Here is a 27,889-nt window from a genome sequence, read left to right on the forward strand (position 1 = left end):
AGGGAGCGAGTCACCCTGAACAAGGCAGCCGGGCGATTATCTGCGGACGCGATGAGGGTGGAAAAGTAGTTGGATTTTGCCACCCTTATCGCAGCGAGATAAGACCTGGTGAGGATTCTTAGTCGCAATCGGTCGGATTCGGATCGACTGGACCTCCAACGGCTCTCTAGGCCCCGTCTCCGACGCTTCATCTCCCGGAGCTCCTCGGTGAACCATGGGGCTCGCTGGGATCTGCGCCGGGTCAGAGGCCGCAAGGGTACAACTCGGTCCAGAGCCTCCGTGGCTGCCTTTTCCCAGGCTTCCACTAAGGCTTCTGCCGAGCTGTGAGCAGGGGGTGCATGCGAGTCCCTAAGCGCTGCCTGGAACTTATCAGGGTCCATTAGGCGCCTAGGGCGGTACCATCTGACTGGCACCGTGCACCCACGGTGGGGGGTGGCAAGGGGGAAGTCTAGCCGCAGGAGGTGGTGATCGGTCCATGACAGGGGCGTAATAGTTGTGGCACCCCCACCGACATCATCACGCCACCGTCCAGACAAGAACACCAAGTCTGGGTTGTGGCCTCTCTCATGAGTCGGCCCAGAAATTATTTGCAGCAGGTCCATGGCCGTCATGGAAGCCATGAACTCCCGAGCCAGTTCGGACGATCCTCCCAGGGACGGTAGATTAAAGTCGCCCAAGACCATGAGTCTTGGGAATTCAACCACCAACCCTGAGAGGACATCGAGTAGCTCGGGTAGGGCCGCCGCTGCACGATTAGGTGGTAGGTACGCCAGCAGCAGACCCAACTGCGCCCCTGGGCCGAATCTCAGTAGGAGAGACTCACACCCGACCATCTGAGGGACGGTGGTCTCTCGCGGGCTAAGGGATTCCCTGATGATAACTGCCACTCCCCCGCCCCTCCCATGAGCCCGGGGCTGGTGCAGTACCTGGAAACCTGGCGGGCAGAGGTCTACCAGAGGAACACCCCCCTCTGGGCCCAGCCAGGTTTCCGTGATGCAGGCCAGGTCCGCATGCTCACTCTCCACTAGGTCACGAATGAGGTGAGCTTTGTTAGCTGCGGACCTTGCATTCAGGTAGACCAGCCTTAGCATGGGAGGGTGCGCACCTTTGCTCCCGGGTCCTCCGGGGGAGAACAGAGGGTCGGAGCGTCTCACCGCCTGTACAGAGCGGAGATGACACTCCCGGTGACGATACGGCCCTCTGTCTGTGCACCTTCTGCCATTCCCCACCATCCTAGGGATGGGACGTTTGTCAGTACGCCACTGGGTGTTATCGGCGACTGGTCCTCGTTGTACGCCGTCGCGAACGGCCGTGGGCCTGGCATGCGTTATGGTGGCTGGAAGGCGTGCCTTTCCCGCACAACCATAGTCTCCTCCCTCCCCCCTCCCTAACCCCACAAAAAACTTAACTAAGAACTTAATCAGGGGCCTCTTGTTGGGCTTATGCTGGAGGCCCCTGACCCTGCCTGGCCATCTCTCAGAGGCCCAGTGGTTGGGTCCGTCATCAAGATTGGATGTGATGCAGGCGGGTCGCACCCAGGAGAGTGGGGAACCCCTGAGGGCGTGCAGTGCTATGCTAGAGTATTGAACGAGCATAGTCACAGGTGGATCCGGGAAGGCTGTCCCCCGGATGGTGAATTTGCAGGAGGGTCGAGTCGGGTAGGTGCGTATCTGGATCGTCGCCCTGCCACTGCCACTTGGCCGGGCGAACCCCCAGAAGCAGGCCACTCCTCATCCTCTCACGATGGGTTGTGACTCTGCTTCCGGAGGTGGTCCAGAACGTACTCTGGGTGAGGCATACCCCATAGAGCTCTCACCTCTATGGGGTAGCAGGTGTAAGGCCCAGCCACTCTGCCACTGTGGCTAGCACCCAGGCCCGTTATGTCCTGTGGGGGAGAGAATGGGCAAAGATGGGTGAGAGTGGGCAGAAGGCAGGATGGAGGGATCCATTAATTGGCGTCAGCTCCGGTGGTTCAGCCGCCCCAAACAGTTCTCTCCCTGATCCTCTGGGCGTTGCTCCCGGCCTATTGATTGAGGACCGTCCAGAGCGTGGTCTCCCAGAGGTACGGGAGTCCCTGGTGTCATGCCCCTGGTGTTGCTGTCTCCGATCAAGGTGTCTCGAGGAGGTGGCTCGGGCCGTCGCCTCCATTGTCCAGCGTCTCCTTTGGTGTGAATCTTTCGGAGGCACCGCCGTCCAGGGGCAGCCCACGGTGGTCGAGACGCCGCACCGCTGTTACTAGCGTCTCTGTCAGGGCCTCTGTCAAGGCCCCTCGGAGGACGGTCGACCAGGGCCCAGAGTAGCTGCCTCACCGCCCATGTCTTCGTTGCTGCCGCTACCGTTGTAAAGCTGGTCTGCGGCGTCTCCTTGAGGATTGTTGCAACGGCCGTAGCGGTACAGGGGGCGGGTCGAAGATGCCGCGCCGTCAGTGCTACCGCCGCTGTCAAGGCCCATGGGTGGCGAACGACTAGGCCTGGAGAAGCAGTCCCGGCCGCGGTCGTCCTCGCTGCCGCCTCTTCCACCGCCCAGCTGATCCGTGGCGCCTCCTCTGATCCTCGGAGACGCCGCCGCTGCCCGTTGCTGCTGCTGTTGGTTTCGTTGCCGGCGCCTCCGCCGCACAGCTGATCTGCGGAGACGCCACCCTTGCCCGGTGATCGGCATCGGAGGAGACCGCAGACCAGGGCTCGCTGGGCTCTCACCGCCGAAGATGCCGCTGCCACCCGGGAGCCGGCCAGGGGCAGAGCAGAGCCTTCGGCCCCTCCTGTATGGCTGCGAGGGCTGCCGTGGTCCAGGGCTGTCGTGGTCCAGGGGCGGGCCTCTCGACGCCGATGCCGTCGCCTCCGCCACCCAGCTGGTCCAGTTGGTCCGCGGCGTCTCCGTCGATAGTCCGGAGACGGCGCCGTCCCCGGGAGCCGGTCAGGGGGCCGGGGCAGAGCAGAGCCTCCGGCCCCTCCTGGATGGCTGCGACGGCTGTCGTGGTCCAGGGGCGGGTCTCTCACCTCCAGCTCCGCCGATGCCTCCGCCTCTGCCACCCAGCTGGTCCAGCTGGTCCGCGGCGTCTCCGCTGATAACCTGGAGACGCCGCCGTCACCCGGGAGCCGGTCAGGGGGCCGGGGCAGAGCAGAGCCTCCGGCCCCTCCTGGATGGCTGCGACGGCTGTCATGGTCCAGGTCCAGGGGCGGGTCTCTCACCTCCGGCGCCGCCGATGCCTCCGCCTCCGTCACCCAGCTGGTCCAGCTGGTCCGCGGCGTCTCCGCTGATAACCTGGAGACGCCGCCGTCACCCGGGAGCCGGTGGGGGGGCCGGGGCAGAGGAAATAACAAAAGAAATAACAAAAACCTAAAATACAGTCTATAACAGGACAGAGTATAACAAACTGTACATATAATATCTGTCAGTTTTTTTTAGTAAACTGTCATTCAATCCTCAGCATTATATTTACATATCTTTCAGTTATGTCAATTATATAGATGCAAATAAGATATCCTTACATTATCAACCAATTAAACAATGTTCATCTCAGCGATCCTTCTTAACTCTATCCAATTGTACAAATTTTGCCAAATTTCATAATACACAGTTTCGTTCTTATTTTTGATCTCTAGGGTTAATCTGTCCATTTCAGCGCAGGATAAAATTTTATCTATTATTTCTTCTTCAGTGGGTGTTTCCTTTCTTTTCCATTTTTGGGCATATGCCAGTCTTGCTGCAGTTAAGATATGTACTAATAATTAGAGAGATGCTTTACTGAGATTATCATTAATAATCCCTAATAAAAAGATTTCTGGTTTGAAATCAATTTTTGTCGTAATATTTCTTCCAACCAATTTTTTATCCGCTGCCAAAAATTTTGTGCTTCTGAACATTCCCACCACATATGATAGTAAGTCCCTGGAAGCCTTCTGCATTTCCAGCACATTGGTGAGATTTTTTTTATCTATTTTTGCTAACCTTGTAAGGGGAAGATGCCATCTATAAAACATCTGGTACAAGTTCTCTTTATAGGAGGTGGCTAGCGTTAACCTCCTATTTCTATCCCATAGTAATTGCCAATTATCTAAGTCAATATTATAACCAAAATTTTTACTCCAAGTTAACATTGTTTCTTTTACTTGTTCTTCTAACAAATCCTGTTCTAATAAATATTGATATATCTTTTTTATCATTCGATCTTCTGTTCCTAGAACAATTTTATCTAATTGTGTATGCTCTAATTTTATCCCTGGTTCTTTTTTATCTTTTCTGTATCGTGACTGTATTTGTAAGTATGCCCACCATTCCAACTCTACCATATTCTGATAATCTTTTTCTTGTTTTCAGGTCTCCATTTTCATCTAAGAGATCTTTATATGTAATTACACTTCCTAGATTTATAAATTTGGGGTGCATAAAAATCTCTAATATAGATAGCCAATTGGGAATTTCTATATAGTTAATTTTTTTAATTTTTATCCACACATCTAATAGTGCTCATCTAATATGATGATTCTGATGATTCTATTGCTGCTTGATAATATTTTTCCCAATCTGGGAGGCCGAGCCCTCCTCTTTCCTTTGCATCCTGTAATAATTTTAACTCGATTCTCGGTTTTCTACCTTGCCAGATAAATTTAGATGTAATTCTATTTAAATTTTCAAAAAAATCCTTACCTAATTTAATTGGTACACATTGGAATAAAAAGAGTAATTTGGGCAGTATATTCATCTTGATTGTCGCTGTTCTTCCCATAAAAGAGAGCTGCAAGTTTTTCCATCGGCTCTTTGAGCTATCTGGTCTGGACTGAGGGGTTTAATGTTTTTAAATTGTGATTTTAATTTTTGCGGCTAGACTTAATTTAATTAAGAGCCTTGGTGGAGCAGTGGGCTAATGCCTCCTTAAGTAACACCAGCTGCCTGCAATTAGTGCAGGTTCGAGTCCCACCAGGCTCAAGGTTGACTCAGCCTTCCATCCTTCCGAGGTAGGTAAAATGAGGACCCAGGTTGTTGGGGGCAATTAAGCTGACTTTGTAATAATGCCGCTTGGGGTGTGTGTGAAAGCCCTAATAAGCAGGCATATACATAGAATGAAGGCTACTGCTAAGCTTGTAAGCCGCCCTGAGTCTTCGGAGAAGGGCGGGATATAAATGGAATTAAAATAAAAATAAAATAATAAATAAAAATTTTAATTTTATATTGTATTGTTTTTAAATTTTGCCTTGTAAACCGCCCTGAGTCCTTTGGGAGTAGGGCGGTATATAAACCAAATAAATAAATAAATAAATAAATAAATAAATAAATAAATAAATGAGCTGCAAGTTTTTCCATCTATCTAAGTCTACTATAATTTGGTCCATTAACTTATCATAATTTTCTCTTTTAAGTGTAGTACATCTTGCTGATAATTGAATCCCCAAGTACTTTATTCTTTTAGATGTCTGGATGTTATTTTTTTCTACTACCTCAGTTTCTTGTAAGTTGGACATATTTTTAACTAGCATTTTAGTTTTTTCTTTGTTGATTTTTAATCCCGCAACATCTCCATAATTTTCCAGCACCTGTAATAATCTTGTTCCAGATTCTAAAGGGTCTTCCAGAATGAAAACTAAATCATCCACATAAGCCTGTAATTTAAATATCTCTTTTCTGATTTCTAATCCTTTAATCATCTTATCTTTTCGTATTATTCTTGTGAGTGCTTCTAAAGAAAGAATGAATAATAAAGGAGATAGTGGACAGCCTTGTCTTGTACCTTTTTGTATTTGAATGCTATTTGTTAATTCTCCATTTATGATTACTTTTGCCTCTTGCTTGGAATAGATTGCTTTAAACATATTTATAAATTTTTCTCCAAATTCCATCTGTTTAAGTTGAGTCAACATAAAATTCCATTTGACATTATCATACGCTTTCTGAGCATCAACAAAAATTAATGCCACTTGTTTTTCACTATGAAATTCATAGTATTCTAAGATGTCTAGTATGATCCTGATATTATGTCTGATTTGTCTTTTAGGCAAGAAGCCGTTTTGGTCAGTATGGATAAATTCAGCTAAATATTTTTTTAATCTTTCTGCCATTATGGTTGTGAAAATCTTGTAATCCGTGTTCAGTAAAGAAATGGGTCTATAATTTTTAATACAGGTCAAATCAGAGTTTTCTTTAGATATTAGTGAGATGATTGCTTCTTTCCATGAGTTTGGAATTTTTGCTGTGTTTAGTACCTCATTAAGTAAATCCAATAGGGTTGGGACCAAAGGTTCTTGGAGGTTTTTATATATTTCGGACGGTAATCCATCAGGGCCAGGTGTTTTATTACTTTTTTTGTTTTTTAATAGCTTCCATAATTTCCTGGATTGTTATATCTTTGTTTAATATATTTTGAAATTCTTATGAAACCTTTGGTAGGTCTGCTTTCATAAGATATTGTGATATTCTTTCCTCAGTTATCATTTCCTCCTCTTTATAAAGATTTTTATAGAATTCATATGTCACACATTTTTCCCCATCATTTTGATGTACTATCTCCCCTGCTTGATTACGTAATTTACTAATCCATCTATTATCTTTTTGTTTTTTCAGTCTATAGGCCAGCCATCTCCCAGGTTTATTTACCTACTCAAAAAAAGTTTGTCTAATACTTTTTATTTTTTGTGCCATTTCTCCCTTTTCTATAATATTCAATTTATACTTATTTAAATCCAACTGTTGTTTTAAATCTCTACATTGTGGGTTTTTTGTAGTTCTAATTCTAATTTTTTATGTTCATCCTCTAAACTTTTTCGATATTGCCTTTTCTTTTTATATTCATTGGCCACGTACGCAATTGCAGTTCCTCTCATAACTGCTTTGGCCGTATCCCATAAATTTTGAGTGCTAGTCTCCTCTTTCTTATTTATCTAGAACAGACATGTCAAACACAAGGCCCGGGGGCCAGATCCGGCCCACCAGGTGGTTTCATGCGGCCCGCGAAGCCATCCTGGAAACAGTGAGGGAACGTCCCCCACTGCCTTGGCCCTGGCCCAGAGACCCTCCTTCTGCCAGAGACCCTCAGATCTCTCCCACGCCTGCCCAGGCCCCCATAGGCACCCTTGATGCGAACGATGTAGAGCTGGCCACGCCCACCTAGTAGGCCATATGCACTCTAGCCACGCCCACCCAGTAGGCCACGCCCACCCTGGCCATACCCACCCGGCCCCCTGAGGGCAACCACGATGCTGATGCGGCCCTCAATGAAATTGAGTTTGACACCCCTGATCTAGAAGAATGTCCGCATTTGTTCATCTTATGCTTAAATTCTGTTTGGTTTAGGATTGCCTTTTTAAGAATCCACCTCCTTGTTGTTGTCTTCTGTTCTTTCCATTTAATTACAATGGGATTATGATCTACCCAAGTATTAATATCTATTATTATATCATCAATATCTGAATTTAGTTCTTTCGTTGTCCAGACCATATCAATTCTAGACCACGATTGATGCCGCCCTGAATAGTATGTAAATTGCTTTTCATTCAAATTTCTCTCCCTCCAACTATCTTGAATATTTAATTATTCCACCATTTAAAAAAAAGAGTACTGGGTAATATTCTCCTGGTTCGTTTCCTAACTTCCTCACTCTTATAATCTAATTCTCTGTCTATAATTGCATTAAAATCGCCAATTATACAAATGTTCTCATATTCCATATCAGCAATAACCTTATGCAATTTCTTATAAAATTGTCTTTGTTTTTCATTGGGTGCATAAATTCCTACCAGGGCGACCTTATTTTTATTCAAGGAAATTTCAATAATCAATATTCTACCTTCCTCATCTCAATAAATTTGTCTTGCTGGGATTCTTTCTTTAACGTATATCACAATTCCTCCTTTCTTCTGCTGTGAAAGCGATACAAATTTAATTTCTAACTTAGAGTAGTTTAATAGATCCTGATCATGAGTCTTTATATGTGTTTCTTGTAGAATTGTTATATGTACATTTTTCTTACTGAGCTTATTCAAAATTATATTTCTCTTAGCTGGGGAGTTTAGTCCATTCACATTTAATGATAATACTGTTAATATTTCTATATTACTGCCTCTGTTTTGATCTTGTTGCCCTTGTTGGTCTATCTTCCTTAACTTCTTTGTGTCTACACTCATCATTGTTGTCATGGTGCATTCTCATTTTTTATCTTCTTTCTCTTGTGGTTCCCGTGTCTTTCTATTATATCTCTCTGCATTGTTCCCTTCTCTTAACTCTCTTTCTTCTAGTTCATCTTCATTGCCTAGATGCTGCTGGAAAAATTCTTCTGGTTTATCAATCGAATCTAACCTATATCTTTTTTCTTGCCAGGTTACCACAATCCCTTCCGGCATCAGCCACCTAAAATTAATATTTTGTCTTATTAATTTTGATGTAATATGTTGGTAGGGCCTTCTCAGATTTATTTATTTATTAGATTTATATACCGCCCTTCTCCCGAAGGACTCAGGGCGGTGTACAGGGCAATTAAAATACAGCATACAAAAGTTAAAATAGATTAAATAAATTAGCCCCAAACAAATAGATTAAATTAAAATTTTAGACCCAAAATCCCTCAGTCCAGGCCGGCAAGCTCAAATAACCAGGTTTTCAGGTCACGGAGAAAAGAGCGAAGGTCAGGAGCCATCCGGAGCTCCACAGGCAGCTGATTCCAGAGGGCAGGCGTGCCCACAGAGAATGCTCTCCCCCTGGGGGCCACCAGCTGGCACTCCCTGACCGACGGCACCCTGAGGAGACCCTCTCTGTGGGAGCGCCCGGGGCGATGGGAAATAGATCTCTTACCCTCCTAGGGACTTGTTTGAGGACAATTAGTTGTTTACCTCTATATTCTATTGGGTTGTCCCTTGTTCTGTGCAAAATCTCATCCCTAATTGACTTCTTCACAAATCTGAAATGTACCTCCTTGGGTAAGTTATTTCTTCTCGCGTAATTTGTGTGGATTCTGTATATTTCATCAATCTCATTTGCCATCTCATCCCTGTCCCTAGGGCCCTTGCTAGCAAGTCCGTCATCATTTCTGGGATGTCCTCCCCCTTCTCTTCCTTCACGTTTCAAAAATGTAAATAGTGGTCTGCTTTCTCGGTTTCAACAGTATGATGGTTTTTTCTAACTATTTGCTTGCAAAAGTTTTTCATTCATTTCATCTACTCTTCTTTCCTCCTTATTCATTCTATCCTCCATTTCTAATAATTTCTGTTCATTTTTCAATATTTGCTGTTGGAAACATTCAAATTTTCCATCCATTGCTCCCATCCTCTCTTTACGTTCTCCAGGATCATTCCTTATTTCACCTATTTCTCTTTTTAAATCGTCATGATTTCTCAACATAACCTCTTGCATGGATTGTAATATTGCTTGTATGTCTTTAAGTGAGCTTGCTCTCTTTTGCGGCAACATCTCCTCTATAGATCTTTGCCCTGCTGGGCTTAATTCTGCTGATGAGGCTTAGGTCATCTGCCTTCTTCCAGTCCCAACTCTTGTGAGATTTGGGATGCTTGTCATCTTTCTAAATGACGTCAGCCAACCCTCCCACTTATACACAATCTTTGTTTTCCCGTCCACCACACCTAGGGAATTTATCGTTCTTCCAAGGTTATAATCACTAGTGCCTTCTATCTTAACAATGCTAGATTTTGTTGCTAACACAATATCCAACCTATTACACCTATTACACTAACGCTTCTAAAACATAATAATCAGTATTAATCAATTTCAAATGTCTATATTCCAAACAGTCCTAATTTTTCTATATAGAAACATGTAACAATAATATAACCATTAAATTACCTCAATAATATAACCAATATTATTCAGTTCTTTAACAATAAAAACCAGATTTCACAGTCAGTTCAGTTATGAATATTATTATATAGAACATGGGGACAAATAGATTTTCTCTCCCTCCTTAAACATTCAACTTTTTGTTCCTAATTAGTCTCCTCCAAATCAATCATACCATAGGTTATATTCAGTTAATTCTTATTGGTCTAAATTCTCAAAACAATTACCATTTATCCCTTTTGTTTTAGAAACTTTTTGAAACAAATAGTTCACTTGTTAAGTTATGAGTATCACTCTTCCCTCCTTTGATACTAATTGGTCATTAGTTCTTCTTCAAGATGTCGGCTCTCTCAGCTCAGTCTGCACTGTCACTCTTCAAGTTTATTTTGTTTTTTGTTAAACTTCTTCTTGGCTTTACTGCAAGAGCCAGAAAAAGAAACCACCCTGGGTCACCAGTCCTTACAGCCTGTGAGCCTGTTGCTTTAAGGTCAGAACTCTTTTCCCCCCTGTCTCCTTCTCACCATTATCTGAAAGGGGAGATGAATTCCCCTTTCACTCTGGGGCCTCTTCTCTTCTCTTCTCTTCTCTTCTCTTCTCTTCTCTTCTCTTCTCTTCTCTTCTCTTCTCTTCTCTTCTCTGAAATTCTCTGAAATTCTCTGAAATTCTCCGGAAAGATTTCACCATCCGGAACACTGCTGAGTATTTCTTATGCCAGGTTAGTCGAATCACTGTCCTGCTAGCTCACCGCTATTTTTGACAGCTGTCATTTCTTCACGGCCACGATAATGGGCCGTCTCCCTCACCCAGTTCTCTCCTAGGCCTTCCTGCTTTCTGCAGCTCGAACCGCCGTCCTGAGCTGCTCAGCTGGGCGCCTCTGCTTCTAATCTCCCTCCAAGAGATCTGGGGCTTTTAAAAAACCCACCGGGAACAGAGAAACAGCTGTGAGATCGGCACGCTCATTCGGAGCGGCTTCTCAACACAGCCATTCCGTTTGACAGCTGACTCCACCTCCAAAATAAATATATTCGTGAATGCTTTGATTTTATGAGTCCATCAATCTTTTGAAAAAATGATAAACCTTCTAGTGATCTATGATTGTTTTCCTTGAAATTTTGTTTGTGAAGGAAATGTTTGAAATACAGGTATTATACTTTTGTAAGGTGCCTTATAATCACTTATTTGAATGATTTATTTCTTACCTGTTAGGTCCTGTCTTTTCATTAGGATCGTAAGGTTCTATAAATAATACTCTGGTTTTTCCCACAATAGCCAAGCTGCAAAATAGGAGTATGACTGTCCAAACTCACCCAGTGAGCTTCCATCGTTGACGGTGGTGTTGTAGCTAAGATTTCATAATTTTAATCCAATCCATCGACTACAACATAATGCTGATATAGGAAATATGATTACTTCCCCCCAACTACTTCTGCTTATTAAATTAATTGGAAAAATGCTGTTTTCAATTTATTTTATAGGTTCCCTAGTATAGTGCTTTTATATCATCTAGGAAACTAGACTGTATTTGAATTTGAATATGTTGGGCGGGTGGGGGGGAGTATTATTCCCTGTATCTGAATAGATGGTTTCTGTCAATTTCCTGAAAATCAGGTTTTTGCAGGGCATTACTTTTGTTAAGGGATTTCTGCAAAACAGGCAGACTGATTCCCTAAATCCAACCAACTGCCTCCTGAGCATCTTGGGTCTAACCCAAAAGCTAATAATTCCAACTTAAAGTTAACCATTGCACTTGAATTGTGTTTCTCATGCAGCTCGTGTTTGACATCATATAAATGTATTTTATACTGACTAACTGCTTGTGCAGGAGTATAAACCCTGAACACTTGCCTTTTAGGTTTTATTATCTCTTGAACACAGCATTTAAAAAATAGCATTTCTTTGCTTTCCAATTCTGAAGTTACTACAAACATTTTCATGAGACAGTATATTTATTTTAACTGGTATTAGAAGATTACGTTGAATTTATGTCTACAACTATGTAAAAATCAATTCTGACCAGTTGTAATACTGAAAATATTGTGTAAGGTATTCTTGTAAGGAAAATCCAGTGATAGCCTCTTTTTGGCTCTCATTTTGCATGAGAGGATATTGTTAACATTTTCAAGCCATCTTTCATTTATTACATGTAATAGCCTCTTCATACTGTGTCAATGAAGGGATTGCATGTCAGAAATTTGCCAGCAGGCTTTTTTCCACAGTTGTTGTAGCCATGGCTGCCTATTGCTTAGTGTCTAGAATAGCAGAAAGTAGGAAAAATATATCAATGAGGAGGATGCTGGAATACACTAGGGTAGGCACATTGCTTTTGATACTAGAAGCTGAGAGTTGAATTAAAACAAAAAAGCCCAATAGTAGAAAAACTGACTGTCACAAATGTTTCAGAGCTTCAGCATTACAAAAAACTCCCAAAATCTTAAAACCAATACATGTGTGATGGTCATATATCAACCAGAGCTGATTCTGCACCAGTACGCAAGTCTTGTGTGGTGAACTCTTATATTCCTATATACTAGCACTGATGATGTTACCTAGCTAGAGTAATGAAACATTAGCAAGAAAATAAGCAAACTCAGAGAGCACCAAGGACCCCTCAGTCTTATATTCCTAATACATGTTACGACAGGATAACTTTTTGACATAATTAATCTATAATGCAGACACACAGAATTCTTGTGAAATTCAATAAAGTCTATGTTCCTTTTTTTCTTTTCAATGGATCTTGGATCTTATAATTACTGCCGCTTTTCTCAGATGGTGGAAATAACAAATATTCTTGGTAATTCTAAAATAATAGATCAGCATTGAACTGTTAAATTTCCAAAATATATGTTCATATTGCACAGTATCTTGGATTACTACCTTGTGTGTAACTGAAGCTTGGTTTTTATCACTCTTGAGCATACTGGGTATAGTATACCCCTCTTCCCCCCACAAAAATTAAAGTCAATTACCATAACAATCAACAATATGATAATCAATTTTGGCATATAATACCAATTATATGTCAAATTTTCAAATTTTAGAGATTAATTTTAAAGGAAAATTAAATGAATGCTGATCTGTCTCTCAGGAAATTATTATAATCATTATATAATGATATTGATTTCGCTTGCATATTGAAATGTCTGTGTGATATTGTTCTTTCATGGAAACATAATCAATAATTTGAATTAATAGTAAACTGGCTGTTTCTTTATTTGTCTGCTACTCAGTGTCCCAGTTCAACACTGAATTTTATATCAGCGGGATTGCACCTCTCTGTGACCAGCTTGTCATACTTTCATTTGTAAAGGAGATTTCAGACAAAATGGTAAGTGACATAATATATATGCAAATAATTAAAGAATCTGTTGAATGGAACTCAACCTTTGGTGACTACATTGATTGATTACTCTAGTGAATTGCCTTGATAGTTACATAGGTGCTTGGTCTAAGATATATACTCCACACTGGTTCCTAAACAGAAGTATTTCCTTTCTATATTCATATTTGGATTCCTCAAAAATGTTAAATAGCAGGACTATAATCTAGCTGTTTTTGGCATGCTATTAACTGCCATATCTCCCTATTTTGTAAGACAGCAATAAAGAATTTATATTTTCCAAGACTTTGCATTTTAGTATCTTCCAAGTTAAAAGAAATGCTTGATATGTTGAGCCAAAAAGCATACTGCAATCACCATTTGCAATCTTCCCAGCCAGTTTCTGACAAGCAAAGTCAATGGGAAACCCTGGATTTGCATGATTCACTTAACATCTGTAGTGATTAACAATTGAGGAAAAAAAAGATCGTAAAATCAGATGAGTTACCTAACCACTTGGCAACAGAAATTCTGGTTCCAATTGTGGTTGTAAATTAAAGACCATCTGTACTGAAGATTCCTGATGCCAAATCAGAAAATAAAGCCATAGCAAACTGAAATCAAACCAGTGGTTTTCTTAACCTGTAGCAAAGGGTAAATAAAATGGTATGAGTAATTACAATGTCTTCATCCCTTTGCAGTACCACTTGCAGATTTTTGGGAGGCAGGGGAAATGTGGAAAACAAGTGAGAGCAGGATTTCATTTACATCACTGCCTAAATATTTGAAGAAAGTGGAGTGAATACTCAGTGACAGTAAGAAGAGGATGAGGGGGAAAGCCCGAAGACCCTAAGGTTCAAGTGGTGCAAAGTCCAATAGGTACACAGTGATGCAGACAGTTGAACAGGAATTAAAGCTTGATTGAAATGACTGTGCTAATTTTGCACTTTCTTCTAAATAAAGTCTGTTGAGATAATTGTTTTAAAATGATTATAGACACAGTGAGAGACATAGAGACAATAACTATTTGATATAGTTGTCTCAATTTGATGTCTACCTCAGTTGAAAATGTCTAAATATACAGAGAAAATATTGAATCACTAGCATTTCTCAGGAGACTCTCTAAAGTCTTCATGACAGTTGTTTTCACTACAAAATGAAAAGGAAGGAGTATAGAAGAGAGAAAACCAGTGAAATTTAGATTATTCTTTTCATGTCCTTGATAGTGAACTGACATTAGATAGTCATTGCTATAGTAAGCTTGAACAAGTAGGTGCACGTTTTTGCTAAGCAATGAAACAACATTGACTCAAAGTAATACTCTTCTATTGAAATCAATAGGGTCTGCTTCTAGCCCTCATGCAGAATGTCCAGATTGTTATTTTTTATTATTTTAAATATTGGATCAGACACTTCTGCAGTTTTTCCCAGGAAAATTAATAGTGCTGTAGGCCCTTTCGGTGACTGAATCTCAGAAAAAAATAATCAAGCTACAAAGTGAAGTTGCGTCCTATCAGTGGAAGTTGGGATGAAATATAGTATATCTGTGATGTACTATATTTGTGGTGTATAGAGTTTGGGCCTGCATTGTTACGTTTTTGACAAGTTGATGTTGCCTATATGGCATGTTATATAAATTTTGCTAGCATCAACAAATCATTTTTTTAATAATTAGACTATATTTCTCATCATAAAAGTTCCAAATCAATAAAATGTATTTAATATTCATGTTGTGAAGCTCCATTGGAAAGCATGTAATACTGTTTATATGTTTACATGGAAAAATTATCTTAAGAATACACTGGAGGAATAGACTTGATATTTTGCTGCAGTGAAAACAGTAGAATTAAAATTTAGCATTGAAGCACTTTATCACATAAGCTTTTGTGAACCTAAATCCACCTTATCAGATTCAGAGACTACTGTCCTGGGAAAGGACAATTATATATGAACAACCATTGTGCAGTCACAATTATAATTGGGTAGAAAGGGAAATAATGAAGATTAGAAACTGAAAAAATTGAATGAATAGTTGCCATTAAGAAACTCTTATGGGTTGGTTGGATAGATGCATGCTTGTATTGCTCATATGATTAACACTTTTAATAGAAAGCACAGTCTTTATATTATCTTTGAGAAATAATATTAAAACTCCTGATGAAACCTAGCTTAGCTATTTGACAGATTTTCTCAAGGATGTCCATCCCGAAGGCAGTAGAGCTGAAATGTTTAACCAGTGGTTTTGGATATTGCCATTTTTAAAATCAGATTTTTCTTCACTTACTCTTTGCCTAATTTCTCTAGTGCTGACATTAAAATCCAAAGATTAATTCTTTATATGAAAATATATTGAATGCTTGTGTTGTTTTACATATGTTGTAAAATGTACAAGCAAAGCATTCAGGAACCATTTATAGCTCTGCTGAAGGCTATTTCTAGTTAAGAAATCCCTTTTGGGGAATAAAACAGTTCTATCTCACACTGTGGCTAGAGTCAAATAATTATGTTAAGTCACAGTTTTATTAACCATAGTTTGCTAAATAAATCACATCTGACTGTGAACTCATACATCGCAGTATGTCTTAGACAATGATTCCCAAACCAAGCTAGCTGTATGCAATAATTAACACTATTATGATTCAGTGTTCTAAATAGAAACAAATATTTGAGTGGGGGATGTGGGTGTGTGTTTCTTCATTAGCTGAAGGAAAATAGTTTTAATGGTTTGAGAGGAATTTTCAGCTAATCTATGAAAGTCTTTTTGTATTGCATATCAGGTTATAAAACTATAAAGATATCAGCAATAAAAAGTTGTCCAAAGTATTACTATAAAAATAATATTTGTTTATTTTTAGTTGTTAAATCATTGTTTTCCATTCAGAGACTGTATTATATAAATGAAAGATAGATTATCTAAAGTTTCAGTTCCAATGCTTTTCTAAGTTTCATAAATCTTGAGTATTCCCATTACCTCTGTATATTCTGCTTTCTCCAATCAGAAATGAGCTTTTAAGGTATTAATGGAAACATCTGTTTTATACACTAAAGAAATCTGACAAAGTAAATACTGTATTTGACTACATGGACTGTTGGGTTGAAACTGTTTAAGACAATTGCCATTGAGATTAATAAATTCCAATAGCTCACTAATGTAGGATGAGTATTTTGAAAGCTGAGTATTATTTTCTTTTTGCAGGAAAGAGAATGTTGTGCCCGACCAAGACTTGATATTATTCAACCATTTCCTGAATCTTGTGAAGAAATATCTTCCGATGCACTCACAGTAAGATGCTTCCAAGAAAATGAATGCCGAGATTATTGTTTAGGTAACTCTTTTCAATCCAATTTTTACTAGGCTACAGTCTAAAGTAATCATGGAATTGACCTATTTATCACAAAAAGATAAGAATGATATTGCTCCAATCTATATTATTTTAAATCAAATGTTACAATACGTATCATATCATATATTTATCATATATTTTACTGTATACTTTATCATATTATCATATGTTTTCCTTTGTAATTACTACTTATCACATGTATGAGTTAAGTGCCTGCCTAGAGCCTCCTTGAGATTCACTCAGAACTAAGGCAAAACCTGCTACAAAGTGTACATATGCAGTATGGATCCCATGTTTCTCCTCAGTTCGCTTTCATTTATCACATCTGGAAATTTTGGGAACATACTTCTTTTTTTCCAAAGAAAATTCTGAATTTTTCTAGATAAGATGAGGTAAGATAAGATAACCTGTATTGTCATTTTTTTTACTGTGGGCACAACGGCACACATCAAAAATGAAATTTAGTTGCCTGCTCTCAAAGTGTAACACATGACACACACCTAACCATACTATATACACATATGTATAGACCCACACCCCTACATATACTTAACAAATAAATATTACAAACTGTCCATCTTGAATATATAACGGAAGGAGGAAGCTTGAGAGTTCACAAGGTTAATGCTGTATGGAATGAAACTATGGCTGAATCTGGATGTTCTGCTACGGATACCACGAAGCCTCCTCCCAGAAGGTAACAAGGAAAACAGGTCATGAAGAGGATGTGTAGTGTCCCAGACAATCTCGTGGACCTGCTCAAGCAATGCTTATATGCTATGTCCTGGATGGAAGGGAGGGAACTGCCAACCATCTTTTCAGCCATCCTCACCACTCTCTGCACCGCCTTCCTGTCTGAAGCAGTGATGCTTCCAAACCAGACTGTGATGCTTTATGACAGGATGCTCTTGATGGTCCCCCTGTAGAAAGTGGTCAGGACAGGGGAAGGAAGATGTGCTTTTCTCATGCGAAGCAGAAAATGCAGGTGCTGCTGTGCCCGCTTCACCAGTTTCTCACTGTTGAGCAACCAACAAGTGATAGTTTCAGGATTTCCTGCTAGAAATTCCTCTAAAAAGTTTCCAAAAGGGAAAATTTGCACATGTGCAGAATCCACATATATGAATATAGAGAGGACTATCTGAAGAATCAGTTCACTGCTGAGTAACTTGTTTTTTCAGTTTAAATATCTGAGAACTGATGATTTGTCACACTTTAAAGAGAGGATTTTGTTCTGAAATTGATGTCGTGGTTCTTTATGTCTAGTATTGGTTCAGTTCAGTTGCTTCCAGGCTCTTAATCATAATTTCTTAAGTAAGATGGTAAAATCTAGTATTTGCATGTGATTTCCTCCCCTTTGAGGTATTATATTGTGAATGAGGGAGGCTGCTGTAGAGAGTTGTAGTATGAATAATGCTGAGTTTCACACAAAGCAACCTGTATAGTTGATTGCACATGTCTATGTTCCATGACTGTATTGCAGTGCTAGAAATTTGGGAGGAAATTGATTCAGTTGTTCTATCTTTTACAGAATATTCTGAAGGTGAATCACTTTTTTATATTGTCAGCCCAAGTGATGTGGTAGTGGCCAAAGAACGAGATCAAGATGATCACATTGAATGGCTCTTGGAGAAAAAAAAATATGAAGTAATTATTAGATCTTTTCCATCTTTCCTTCTTAATGGTGCATGGGGAAAATGGTTCTCTATTTTCTAATTGCTACAATAAAAGTTATTGTTATTTTTAGCAATATTAATAGAATCATAGGTCCTGTGGTTTTAGACTAAATTATATTATTTTTAGTTACATTTATTTATTTAGATAACTTGAGATAATGATAGATAGCCATTTTGCTATAGGAGTTAAAGTTTTGGGCTAGAAACCCAGGAGTCTGTAAGTTCTAGTCTCATTTTGGGCATAAAAGCAGATGGGAGACTTTGGGCCAGTTCTTCTCTCTCAGCCCTAGGAAGAAACAGCAGCAAGCCATCTCTGAAATCTTGCTAAGTAAAATTGCAGGGACTACTCCAAGCAATCACCAGGACTCGACAATGACTCAAAGGCAAACACACACACACACACACACACACACACACACACACACACACACCTCAGATACATAGGTTTAGTTTGTTTATAACAATGAACATGCCATGCACCTGCCATTATCTCTAATTGAGATGTATGAATGTGGTGTCCAAAATGTACCAATTTTACTGATATTTAACATAATACAGTTATTTAGATATGTCAGTTAGACAGTAAAAGGACCACAGTCACTTAAATATTTGCATTTCCATGTGTATCCTTACTGTAATATTTTTAAAGTAGATGGATATGGCTTTTGAATAATTTTGTTGTTGTTGTTAGCTGCGAAGTCATGTCTGACCCATTGCAACCCCATGGACAACGTTCCTCCAGGCCTTCCTGTCCTCTACCATCTTCTGGAGTCCATTTAAGCTCATGCCTACTGCTTCAGTGACTCTGTCCAGCCACCTCATTCTCTGTTGTCCCCTTCTTCTCTTGCCCTCAATCTTTCCCAGCATTAGGCTCTTCTCCAGTGAGTCCTTCCTTCTCATTAGGTGGCCAAAGTATTTGAGTTTCAACTTCAGGATCTGGCCTTCTAAAGAGCAGTCAGGTTTGATCTCCTCTAGGACTGACCAGTTTGAACACCTTGCAGTCCAAGGGACTCGCAGGAGTCTTCTCCAGTACCATAGTTCAAAGGCCTCAATTCTTTGGCATTCAGCCTTTCTTATGGTCCAGCTTTCGCAGTAATACATTGCAACTGGGAAAACCATAGTCAGAAGTCCAGCACAATACCACTGAAAAAGAAAAACAAGAAATTCAAGAAAAACCAACATGGCTGCACAAAGATTTCTCTGACAAACTGAAAGACAAAAAGGACAAATACAAAAAATGGAAAGAGGGGCACATAACTAAAGCCGATTATCAGCAGACAGCCAGAACATGCAAAGATGAAGTCAGGAAAGCAAAGGCTCAGAATGAACAAAGACTTGCAACATAAATCAAAGATAATAATAAAAAAGTTTCTCACAACAAGAAAAAAGTCAAAGAAACTGTAGGTTCACTAAACAGAGAAGATGGCAAGGAAATAATAGGCAACAGGAGACAGCAGAGCTGATTAACTCATTCTTGGCATCAGTCTTCACATAAAAAGAAACTATAGCCCAATATAGCAAAAAAAAACCATTGCAAAAGACAAACAAAAATTAAAATAAGCAAGAAAATGGTAAGAGAACACCAATCCAACCTTGACGAATATAAATCACCGGGACTCGACAGATTACATCTCAGAGTTCTGTAGGAGCTGGCAGATGTTATCTCAGAACCATTGCTCTACATTGTTCATAAATCCTGGAGCACCAGGAAAGTACCTGAAGATTGAAAAAGGGCTGATGTGGTTCCCATTTTCAAGAAAGAGGAAAAAATGGACTTAGGAAACTACAGACCAATCAGTTTAACATCAATGCCTGGGAAGATCCTAGAAAAGATAATCAAAAAACATCTGCGAACAACTAGAAGCAAACAAAGTTATAACTAGCAGCCAGCACGGGTTTGTTGAAAACAGATCATGCCAAACCAATCTTATTTCATTCTTTGATAAAGTGACTAAACTATTAGACCAGTGAAATGCTGTGGACGTAGTATACTTAGATTTCAGTAAAGCATTTGATAAAGTAGACTACAACCTACTCCTTGGTAAGCTAGAAAAAGGAATAGACAACATCACCACCAGATAGATCTGTAGCTGGCTGACAAACCATACCCAATGAGTAGTCCTCAATGGTACTATATCCACATAGAGAGCAGTGGGGTACCACAAGGTTCCATCTTAGGTCCAGTACTCTTTAACATCTTCATAAATGACTTAGATGAGGGAAATGAAGGGGAACTCATCAAATTTGTAGATGACACCAAGCCGGCAGGAGGAGCCAAAACCCCAGAAGACAAACTCAGGATCCAAAAAGGTCTTGACAAACTTCAACAAAAATCAAAGGTACAAGTACAGATTAGGCAAGACCTGGCTCAGAAACAGCAACTGTGAGAGGGACCTTGGAGTCCCAGTGGACGATCACCTGACTATGAGCCAGCAGTGTGCAGCAGCAGCCAAAAAAGCTAATACAATCCTGGGTTGTATAAACAGGCATAGAATCGCGATCACGCGAAGTATTAGAACCGCCATATAAAACTCTAGTAAAAAAACTAGAGTAAAAAACTTATAAAACCACACCTGGAATACTGCAGCCAATTTTGGTCACCATATCACATAAAAGATGTTGAGAGTTTGGAAAAAAATCAAAAAAGAGCAACCGAGATGATCAAAGGCCTGGAGGCTAAAACATATGAAGAACGTCTGCAGGACTCGGTTTTGGCTAGTCTAAAGAAAAGAAGAAATAGGGGAGACATGTTAGCAGTATTCCAGTATTTGAGAGGCTGCCACCAAGAAGAGGGGGTCATGTTATTCACCAAAGCACCAGAGGGCAAGACAAGAAACAATGGTTGGAAACTCATCAAAGAGAGAAGCAACCCTGCAGGACGAGCCTTCTGCCCACTGCACCACCTGCCAGAAAACCCCTGGATCTCTCCCAACCCTGCCCGGCCCCCACAGGAATCCCCCCCAGGAGTAACATTGAGTTTGCCATGCCTATCCTGGCCACGCCCATCCAGTCTGCCATGACCACTGTGCCACACCCATCCAGTGGGCCACGCCCATCCAGCACCTGGCAATACATAAGTGAGTTTTGGGTTGCAGTTTGGGCACTCAGTCTCTAAAAGGTTCTCCATCACTGGTCTAGGGAGATAAGATTTAGCCAAATCCCAACTGCATTATTTTATTTATTTATTTATTTAACCTATGCATAATATAAAAGCCAGGGAAGCTTGTGACTAATGTCAGGCCAGAAGTCCATAAATTTCTAAACAGAGGAGCATAGTGAAAACAAATAAGGAGGAACACTGCATCTTGGGGTCTGAAAGGCCAGAATTAAAATTTTTATACCAGTACTTCACTCTAAGAAGGGACTAGTCAAAGGATCTACAGTACAGGAAAAAAAAGAAAATTTTCAATATAAATCAAATTGCAGTATTTTGAATCTGTGATAGCAGAATAGAGTGATAATCAAAATAAAATACAAAGCAAATAAGTAGAAAGTGTTGGTAATTTGCTACAATTACTTAGTTCATTCCAAGTGCCAATAGTTTATCTGACTGCAGATATAGCATAGCTATACAGTTTTAGTCATTGATGTTATTTATATAATTTCTGGGTTTTTCAATTATCAAAGGTATGACATGATGCAAAGAGATGAAGCATCTAAGTTTATTATGCTATTTAATGTTATCTGAAATTTTAAGATACTCCTAGTAATAAGTGACAAATGTCTTTTATGGAAACTGGATTTTCCTTAAAGCTGTGGATATTTATATGTTTACACATAATCTGATCTAGTACTAATGCACTTTAATTATTTTTCTTGCAATCCCACTTAAGCTTTCACTTCTTATTTTAAGTTGCAATAAATTAGCTTCCTTTTGATATCATGGACTCGTGGAGTAATGTAGTAAATGAGCAACAAATTAAACTTGATGAAACATAATTTTCCAGCTAATGAAAAATACATTTATTCAACAGTGAAACATTAGAAAACAAATCAAGACTAAGGTATCTTTCTAAAGCAAATGTTGGTTAAAAAAGATTTCTTCTGATTATACTACATATAGTGCCAATCTTCGGAGATATTAACATGGAGTGAATCCAGAGAAGGCCAAAATCATTTTGGGGGCATTATCAACTGCTTTTGTTGATTATAAATTTGGTGCTATTTGTTTTACCATAAGATTAAACATTCTAGTACTTTCATGTAGAAGATACAAGAAACAGAGGAATATCTATGTTTTTTCTACTGAAATTTTCAGCAGATATTATTTTTACTTTATTATATAGGAAGCTTTGATGGCAGCTGAGATCAGTCAGAAGACTATTAAAAAGCACAAGATTCAGGTAAGTCTACAAACTTGACTTTTGAAATTTAACTGCTTCAGATATGTCAGAGAATAATAAACAGTGTCTATGGGCATTACTAGATTATAATGTATATCTTCAAGTTTCTAATTTCCCATCTTTCTCTTAAGCATGGAATATTTCCAAACTTGTGACATGATACTAGTGTTTTGAGTCCCCTTTCTTTTTCCCAATGGCAACTAGTGATCTGAAATGAACATTGGAAAATGCATACTACCATAGCACCAAGATGTGGTTAAAAGAATGACAATAAAAAAGCACATGTGTCAAAAGCAGGGAGTTGCTTTAGAATCCCATGTAGAATAATAATCATCACCCAAGGAACTTTATGTGATTTATCTAATTTATGCAATCTACATAACTCATAATGCTAATATGAAGACTCCCAGAATTGTATTTTAACTAGTATTTGTTTATTCTTAGCTGTGACCCATATGTTTCAGTCTTTAATTGCATAAAGCAGGGGTGTCCAAACTTTTTTCAAAGAGGGCCAGATTGGAGGAAGTGAACATGCTGGAGGGCCGAACATTTTTCCGAACATTCTTTGAACAATTACAATTAAATGCAAATGAATTATTTTATGCCAAGTTAATTGCAAATGGCATACTTTTCATTTTATAACATTAAGATCAACTGACAGCTGAGTTTTCACAATGTATTTTATGTGCAAAACAAGAGGCTTGACAGAACAGTGGAGCCTAAGGGGAGACATACAGGCACCCTGCCCCCTCCGCTCTCATTCACTCACCTTTGCTTGGAAAAGTTTCTCTCTCGGTCTCATTCACTCATGTTTTGTTTGCAAAAGCTTCTCTCTCGCTCTCTCATTCCCTCACTCTTGCTCCAAAAAGCCTCTTTCATGGTCTCATTCACTCATACTGCTCAAAAAATGTTTCTCTCGCTCTCATTCACTCACCAACTCAAAAGGCCAGCTGCGGCGCCTCCATTGACTTCCATGGAGACGCTTGGCAATTAAAACCACTCCCGCTACTGCTGCTAACTTTTTCACTTGCTGCTTGGTTCCGATTTAACCTGCAGAAACAAATCCCCGAGCCAGCCCCCATGGCAGCAGCGAGCCCCAAGGAGCGGGGCGGCCCAGTGTGCTCGCTGAGATGCTGGAGCGAGATTGCCCCCAACAATCTGAACACGAGATCGGCATTTCTCAGCCCGCGCTGATCTCGCGCTCCTTACAGTCTCCCTCTCTTTGCTTCAGCTTGCTTTCTGCATTTGGGACAAAGACTGGAGACTCGAGAGAGGGAGATTGTAAGGAGCGCGAGATCAGCACTTTTTGCATTTGGGACAAAGACTCGAGATTCGGCGTTTCTCAGCCCGCGCTGATCTCACGCTCCTTACAGTCTCCCTCTCTCGAGTCTTCATCCCAAATGCAGAAAGCAAGCTGAAACAAAGAGAGGGAGACTAAGGAGGGCGAGATCAGTGCGGGCGGAGAAACGCCGAATCTCGTGTCTTCGTTCCAAATGATTGCCTTCCGCAATGCAAGCAACTGGGATGGCTCAGCAGAGGGAATGGGCATTTCTCCGCATGCAGGAGAGGTTTGTTAGGGAGTTGGTGGTCCTGCGTTGTTTACCTCCTTCCTGTGTGTGTGTGTCAGACCTGTGGGGAACAGCTGGTAGAGGTGGCCATCCAGCGTTCCCCCCCTCCTGTGTGTGTGTGTGTCGGGCCCACAGAGAGATGCAAACACCAGACTGCCACCACCTCTACCAGCCGTTCCCCGCAGGTCCGAGACACACACACACACACACACAGACACACACACACACACAAACGAGAGGGGGAAAAATGCCGGACTGCTGCCTCCCTGCCTGCCGTTCCCCGCGGGTCCAACACACGCACACATACAAATGAGAGAGGGGGGGGAAATGCCAGACTGCCGCCTCCCTACCAGCCTCCCTACCAGCCGTTCCCCGCAGGTCTGACACACACATACACAAACAAGTGGGGGGAAAATGCCGGACTGCCGCCTCCCTACCAGCTGTTCCCCGCGGGTCCAACACACACAGACACAGAGAGAGAGAGAGAGAGAGAGAGAGAAGGGGGAAAAGAAGGAGGGGATCTGGCAGCACCAAAGACTCCATATGCTGCTCAGAAACACCCTCTCACCGCCCTCCCTCCTGTGGCAGACAGTCTTCTGCTTGCCGCCCTCAATCAGAAGGGAGGGCCATGGGAGGGCCGCATTTACACAGAGCAGGGAGGGCTGTTAGAGGGCCGTATTAAACCGCCCCCCAGGCCGCAAATGGCCCGCGGGCCGGACTTTGGACATGCCTGGCATAAAGTCATAGAAGACATTATTTCTATACATGCAGAATGCATATCTCTCACCACCAAATACTCTCTATCAGCTGTGCCCATGAAATTAGATGTAATTACATTAGACAGGTTATTCCTTCAAGGAAATTTTGAGCCGTGGAATGCTTGTTTTACAAACTGATTATAGGAAACTGCATAACTACAGTAATGATTATCCAGCTCTACCTTCTAATTTTCATTTGCTGGTACAATAACAATAATAAAAGACAGCAGACTAGAAGAAAAAGAACTAGAGAAAATCACAAAATACAAAGACCTGCAAATAGAATTAGAATATCTATTGCAAAAGAAAGCAAACATCATACCAATACTAAGAGGTGCCTTGGGTGCAATGCCAATACAGCTGAAGCACCATTTGAACACCATTGACTTGACAAAATCATCATCAGTCAATTGCAAAAGGCAGCCTTAATTGGAACAGCTTACATCCATGCAGCAGTGTCAGTCTATCCCAAGTCCTTTGTCCTCAATAGGTGGACAAAAATGCAAAATCAACCGCCCTGAGTCCTCAGGGAAAGGGCGGTATATAAATGCAATAAATAAATAAATAAATAAAATCCAATTTAAACATTTGACTAACTGAGATCAGCTAGAATAATAGCAGCAACAACAACTCATTAAACCTATATTCCACCTGACTCAAAATAATTGTGGGATGCTTATAATAATCTAAAGAACTTACCATAAAATCAATAAATGTTAAAGATGGCTTGGTTTGAATAAAATAGTCACAATTGCTACATAGAGAATAGAAGTAAATAGTCACAATTGCTACATAGAGAATAGAAGTAGTTGTGGCTGCAAATAGGTACATATGGGAGAAAGCACTCCTTTAACCCGGTTACCTGGTCCTAAGACATTTAGTACTTTCAGTCAAAATCAGCTGTTTGAATTGGGTCTGGAAATAGACCAGGAGCCAGTGGAAGTGATGAAGAATTGGAATAAAATATTTGTATCTACCAATTCCAATAAGTAGTCTGGCTGCTCTATTCTGAACTAACTGACATTTGTGGACCATTTTCAAAGGCAGATCCACATACAATGCCCTGCAGTAGTCTATCTGAAAAGTAACCAGAGTCCTGGTAAGATCACAGTTATTAAAAACACCTGAAGCTGATACTAAAACTCCTTGGACTTCTAGTGACAGTGATGAATCAAAGGGCATCCTTAAACTGTTTGAATGTGCTTTAGGATGAGTGCAGACTGTTAGAGCTTTACAGCTTTCTGGCACAAAAATAAGCCCAAAAAATAAGCACACATTCAAAATGAGCAGGAGGCATAGTTTAGAAAAACTTTATCTATAAAATATATATAAACATGATACATACAGTTTCATTCAGCTCTGGGGAACATTAACAACTCTTATCTTGGAGATCATAAAAAGACAATACAGAGAAGACTAAGACAGGCCCAGACCTAGGCTGGATCACCTGCCTCACAGAGCCAATACTGTGTTTTAATCAAAAACAGTTCTCATTGGCTGGTTTGTTGCTATGGCTATTCCAGTTCATAAAATTTCTTACACAGTGACACAGACCTCTTCAGGGCATCTTTCAGATGGACAGGCAGACCAGCCACAAATAATATCTTTACCTTACTTGAATTGACTCAATTTTTTGATGCTCCTCCAGTTCATTACTTTGCCCAAGCACTGGTTGAGGATATCATATGTGAGATAAAAAAGTTGATAATACCTCAACTGTCATCCTAATGTCCTCTCCTATAACTCTAATGTAGCTGTTAAAGACCATAGGGGATAAAATGGTTTGAAGGACTCAGTTACCCAACCACCATGAGACAATGGAGTATCCTCCTCAACACCACATTCTGGAATCCAAACATCCAAGTAGGAATGGAACTGCCATAGTATAGTGCCTCCATATCCCAATTCTGATACTCTATCCTTTCCAGCAGAATACCATGGTCAGTGGTATAGAAAATCACTGAGAGGAGTCAGGAAGACGATTAAGGCATTTACATGCCCCCTGTCTTTTTCCTGTTGTAGGTTATCCTACAGAGCAACCAAAGCATTTTCTGTTCCATAGCCAGGCCTGAAAGCAAATTAAAATGAATTTAGAAAATCAGTTTCATACATAAATCCTGGAGTTGATTGACCACCATCTGCTCCGGCACCTTCCCTAGGAAGGTAATACTGGCCTTTGATTAATACTTGTTTTCATCCTCTGGGTCTATATTTGTATCCAACTAATTAGAGATCTAGAATAATATTATCAGAGGACTGAAGAGAAAAGGGCACCAGTGAGCAAAGTTATATTCTAGGTATAGGTTGTTGAACTCTCAAATTTTCAAATATCCTTGAATCACAATCTTGTTGAATGTTGATTATGCTTGTTGTTACATATATGTATAATAAAAATGTGTTCTGAGAACATGTAACAATAAGAGTGAAAAAAATCTTTGTATTCTTCAGAGGTGGGATTAAGGGCTCATACAAATGGTAAATGGTGCTCATAACTTTCTGTATTATTTCATCTGATTCAGTATGACCAAAATATGAAAACTATTTTAAAGCTGTAACTATGCTTGAAGCCATAGTAATATACTTGCAAGAAAATACAGGGTTGGGGTTTTTTTGTGCTTAATTAGTACTTTTATTTGACCATGCAAATGGTCCTCATAGAGCTTTTATTTGAAGCAAGCACAGGAGTAGAGATACTTCGACAAAAACATAGAAGTTTTACAGCCCACCCCATTCTCAACAAAACATGTGTCAGATTTCCCCTACTGGGAGCAGCGTTCCAGGAACAAAAACATTTTTCAAAGCTTGTTATAAAGTTGTCATTTGAAAACAGTAAAACAATATTTACCTACAGAAAGAGTGATGGTAGTTTAATATAGCCTGAAGTGGTTGAAGTAAAATACTTAGGACATATCAAAGAAGAAGACAGAACTCACGGATGCATGGAAAGAATGCATTTTATATATGCAGGAATGATGGCATGTTTAATCCTTTGTAATAATGCCTTGCTTCTCTGTAATACTTTTTCTTCTCAGAATCATCCTGCCAACATAGAGGTTCTGTCTCAGAGCTGAAAGGGGAAGATAATAAGCTGTGTATAGGGAGCTTGA

The 27,889-nt window shown here is 40.4% G+C and overlaps 1 protein-coding gene across 1 annotated transcript in view; it reads left to right on the top strand.

Annotated features, from left to right (window-relative positions):
* The window catches only part of VPS41 (VPS41 subunit of HOPS complex), a 168,599-nt gene that overhangs the window by 109,015 nt on the left and 31,695 nt on the right, over positions 1-27,889 (top strand). Inside the window, exons 11-14 of the mRNA XM_083378279.1 lie at positions 13,008-13,105; positions 16,293-16,422; positions 17,969-18,084; positions 22,400-22,456. Of these exons, the coding sequence (XP_083234405.1) occupies positions 13,008-13,105; positions 16,293-16,422; positions 17,969-18,084; positions 22,400-22,456 (401 nt within the window). The remainder of the gene's footprint in view (positions 1-13,007; positions 13,106-16,292; positions 16,423-17,968; positions 18,085-22,399; positions 22,457-27,889) is intronic.

Source organism: Vipera ursinii (assembly GCF_947247035.1).
Source record: "Vipera ursinii genome assembly, chromosome: Z".
Lineage (NCBI taxonomy): Eukaryota > Metazoa > Chordata > Lepidosauria > Squamata > Viperidae > Vipera > Vipera ursinii.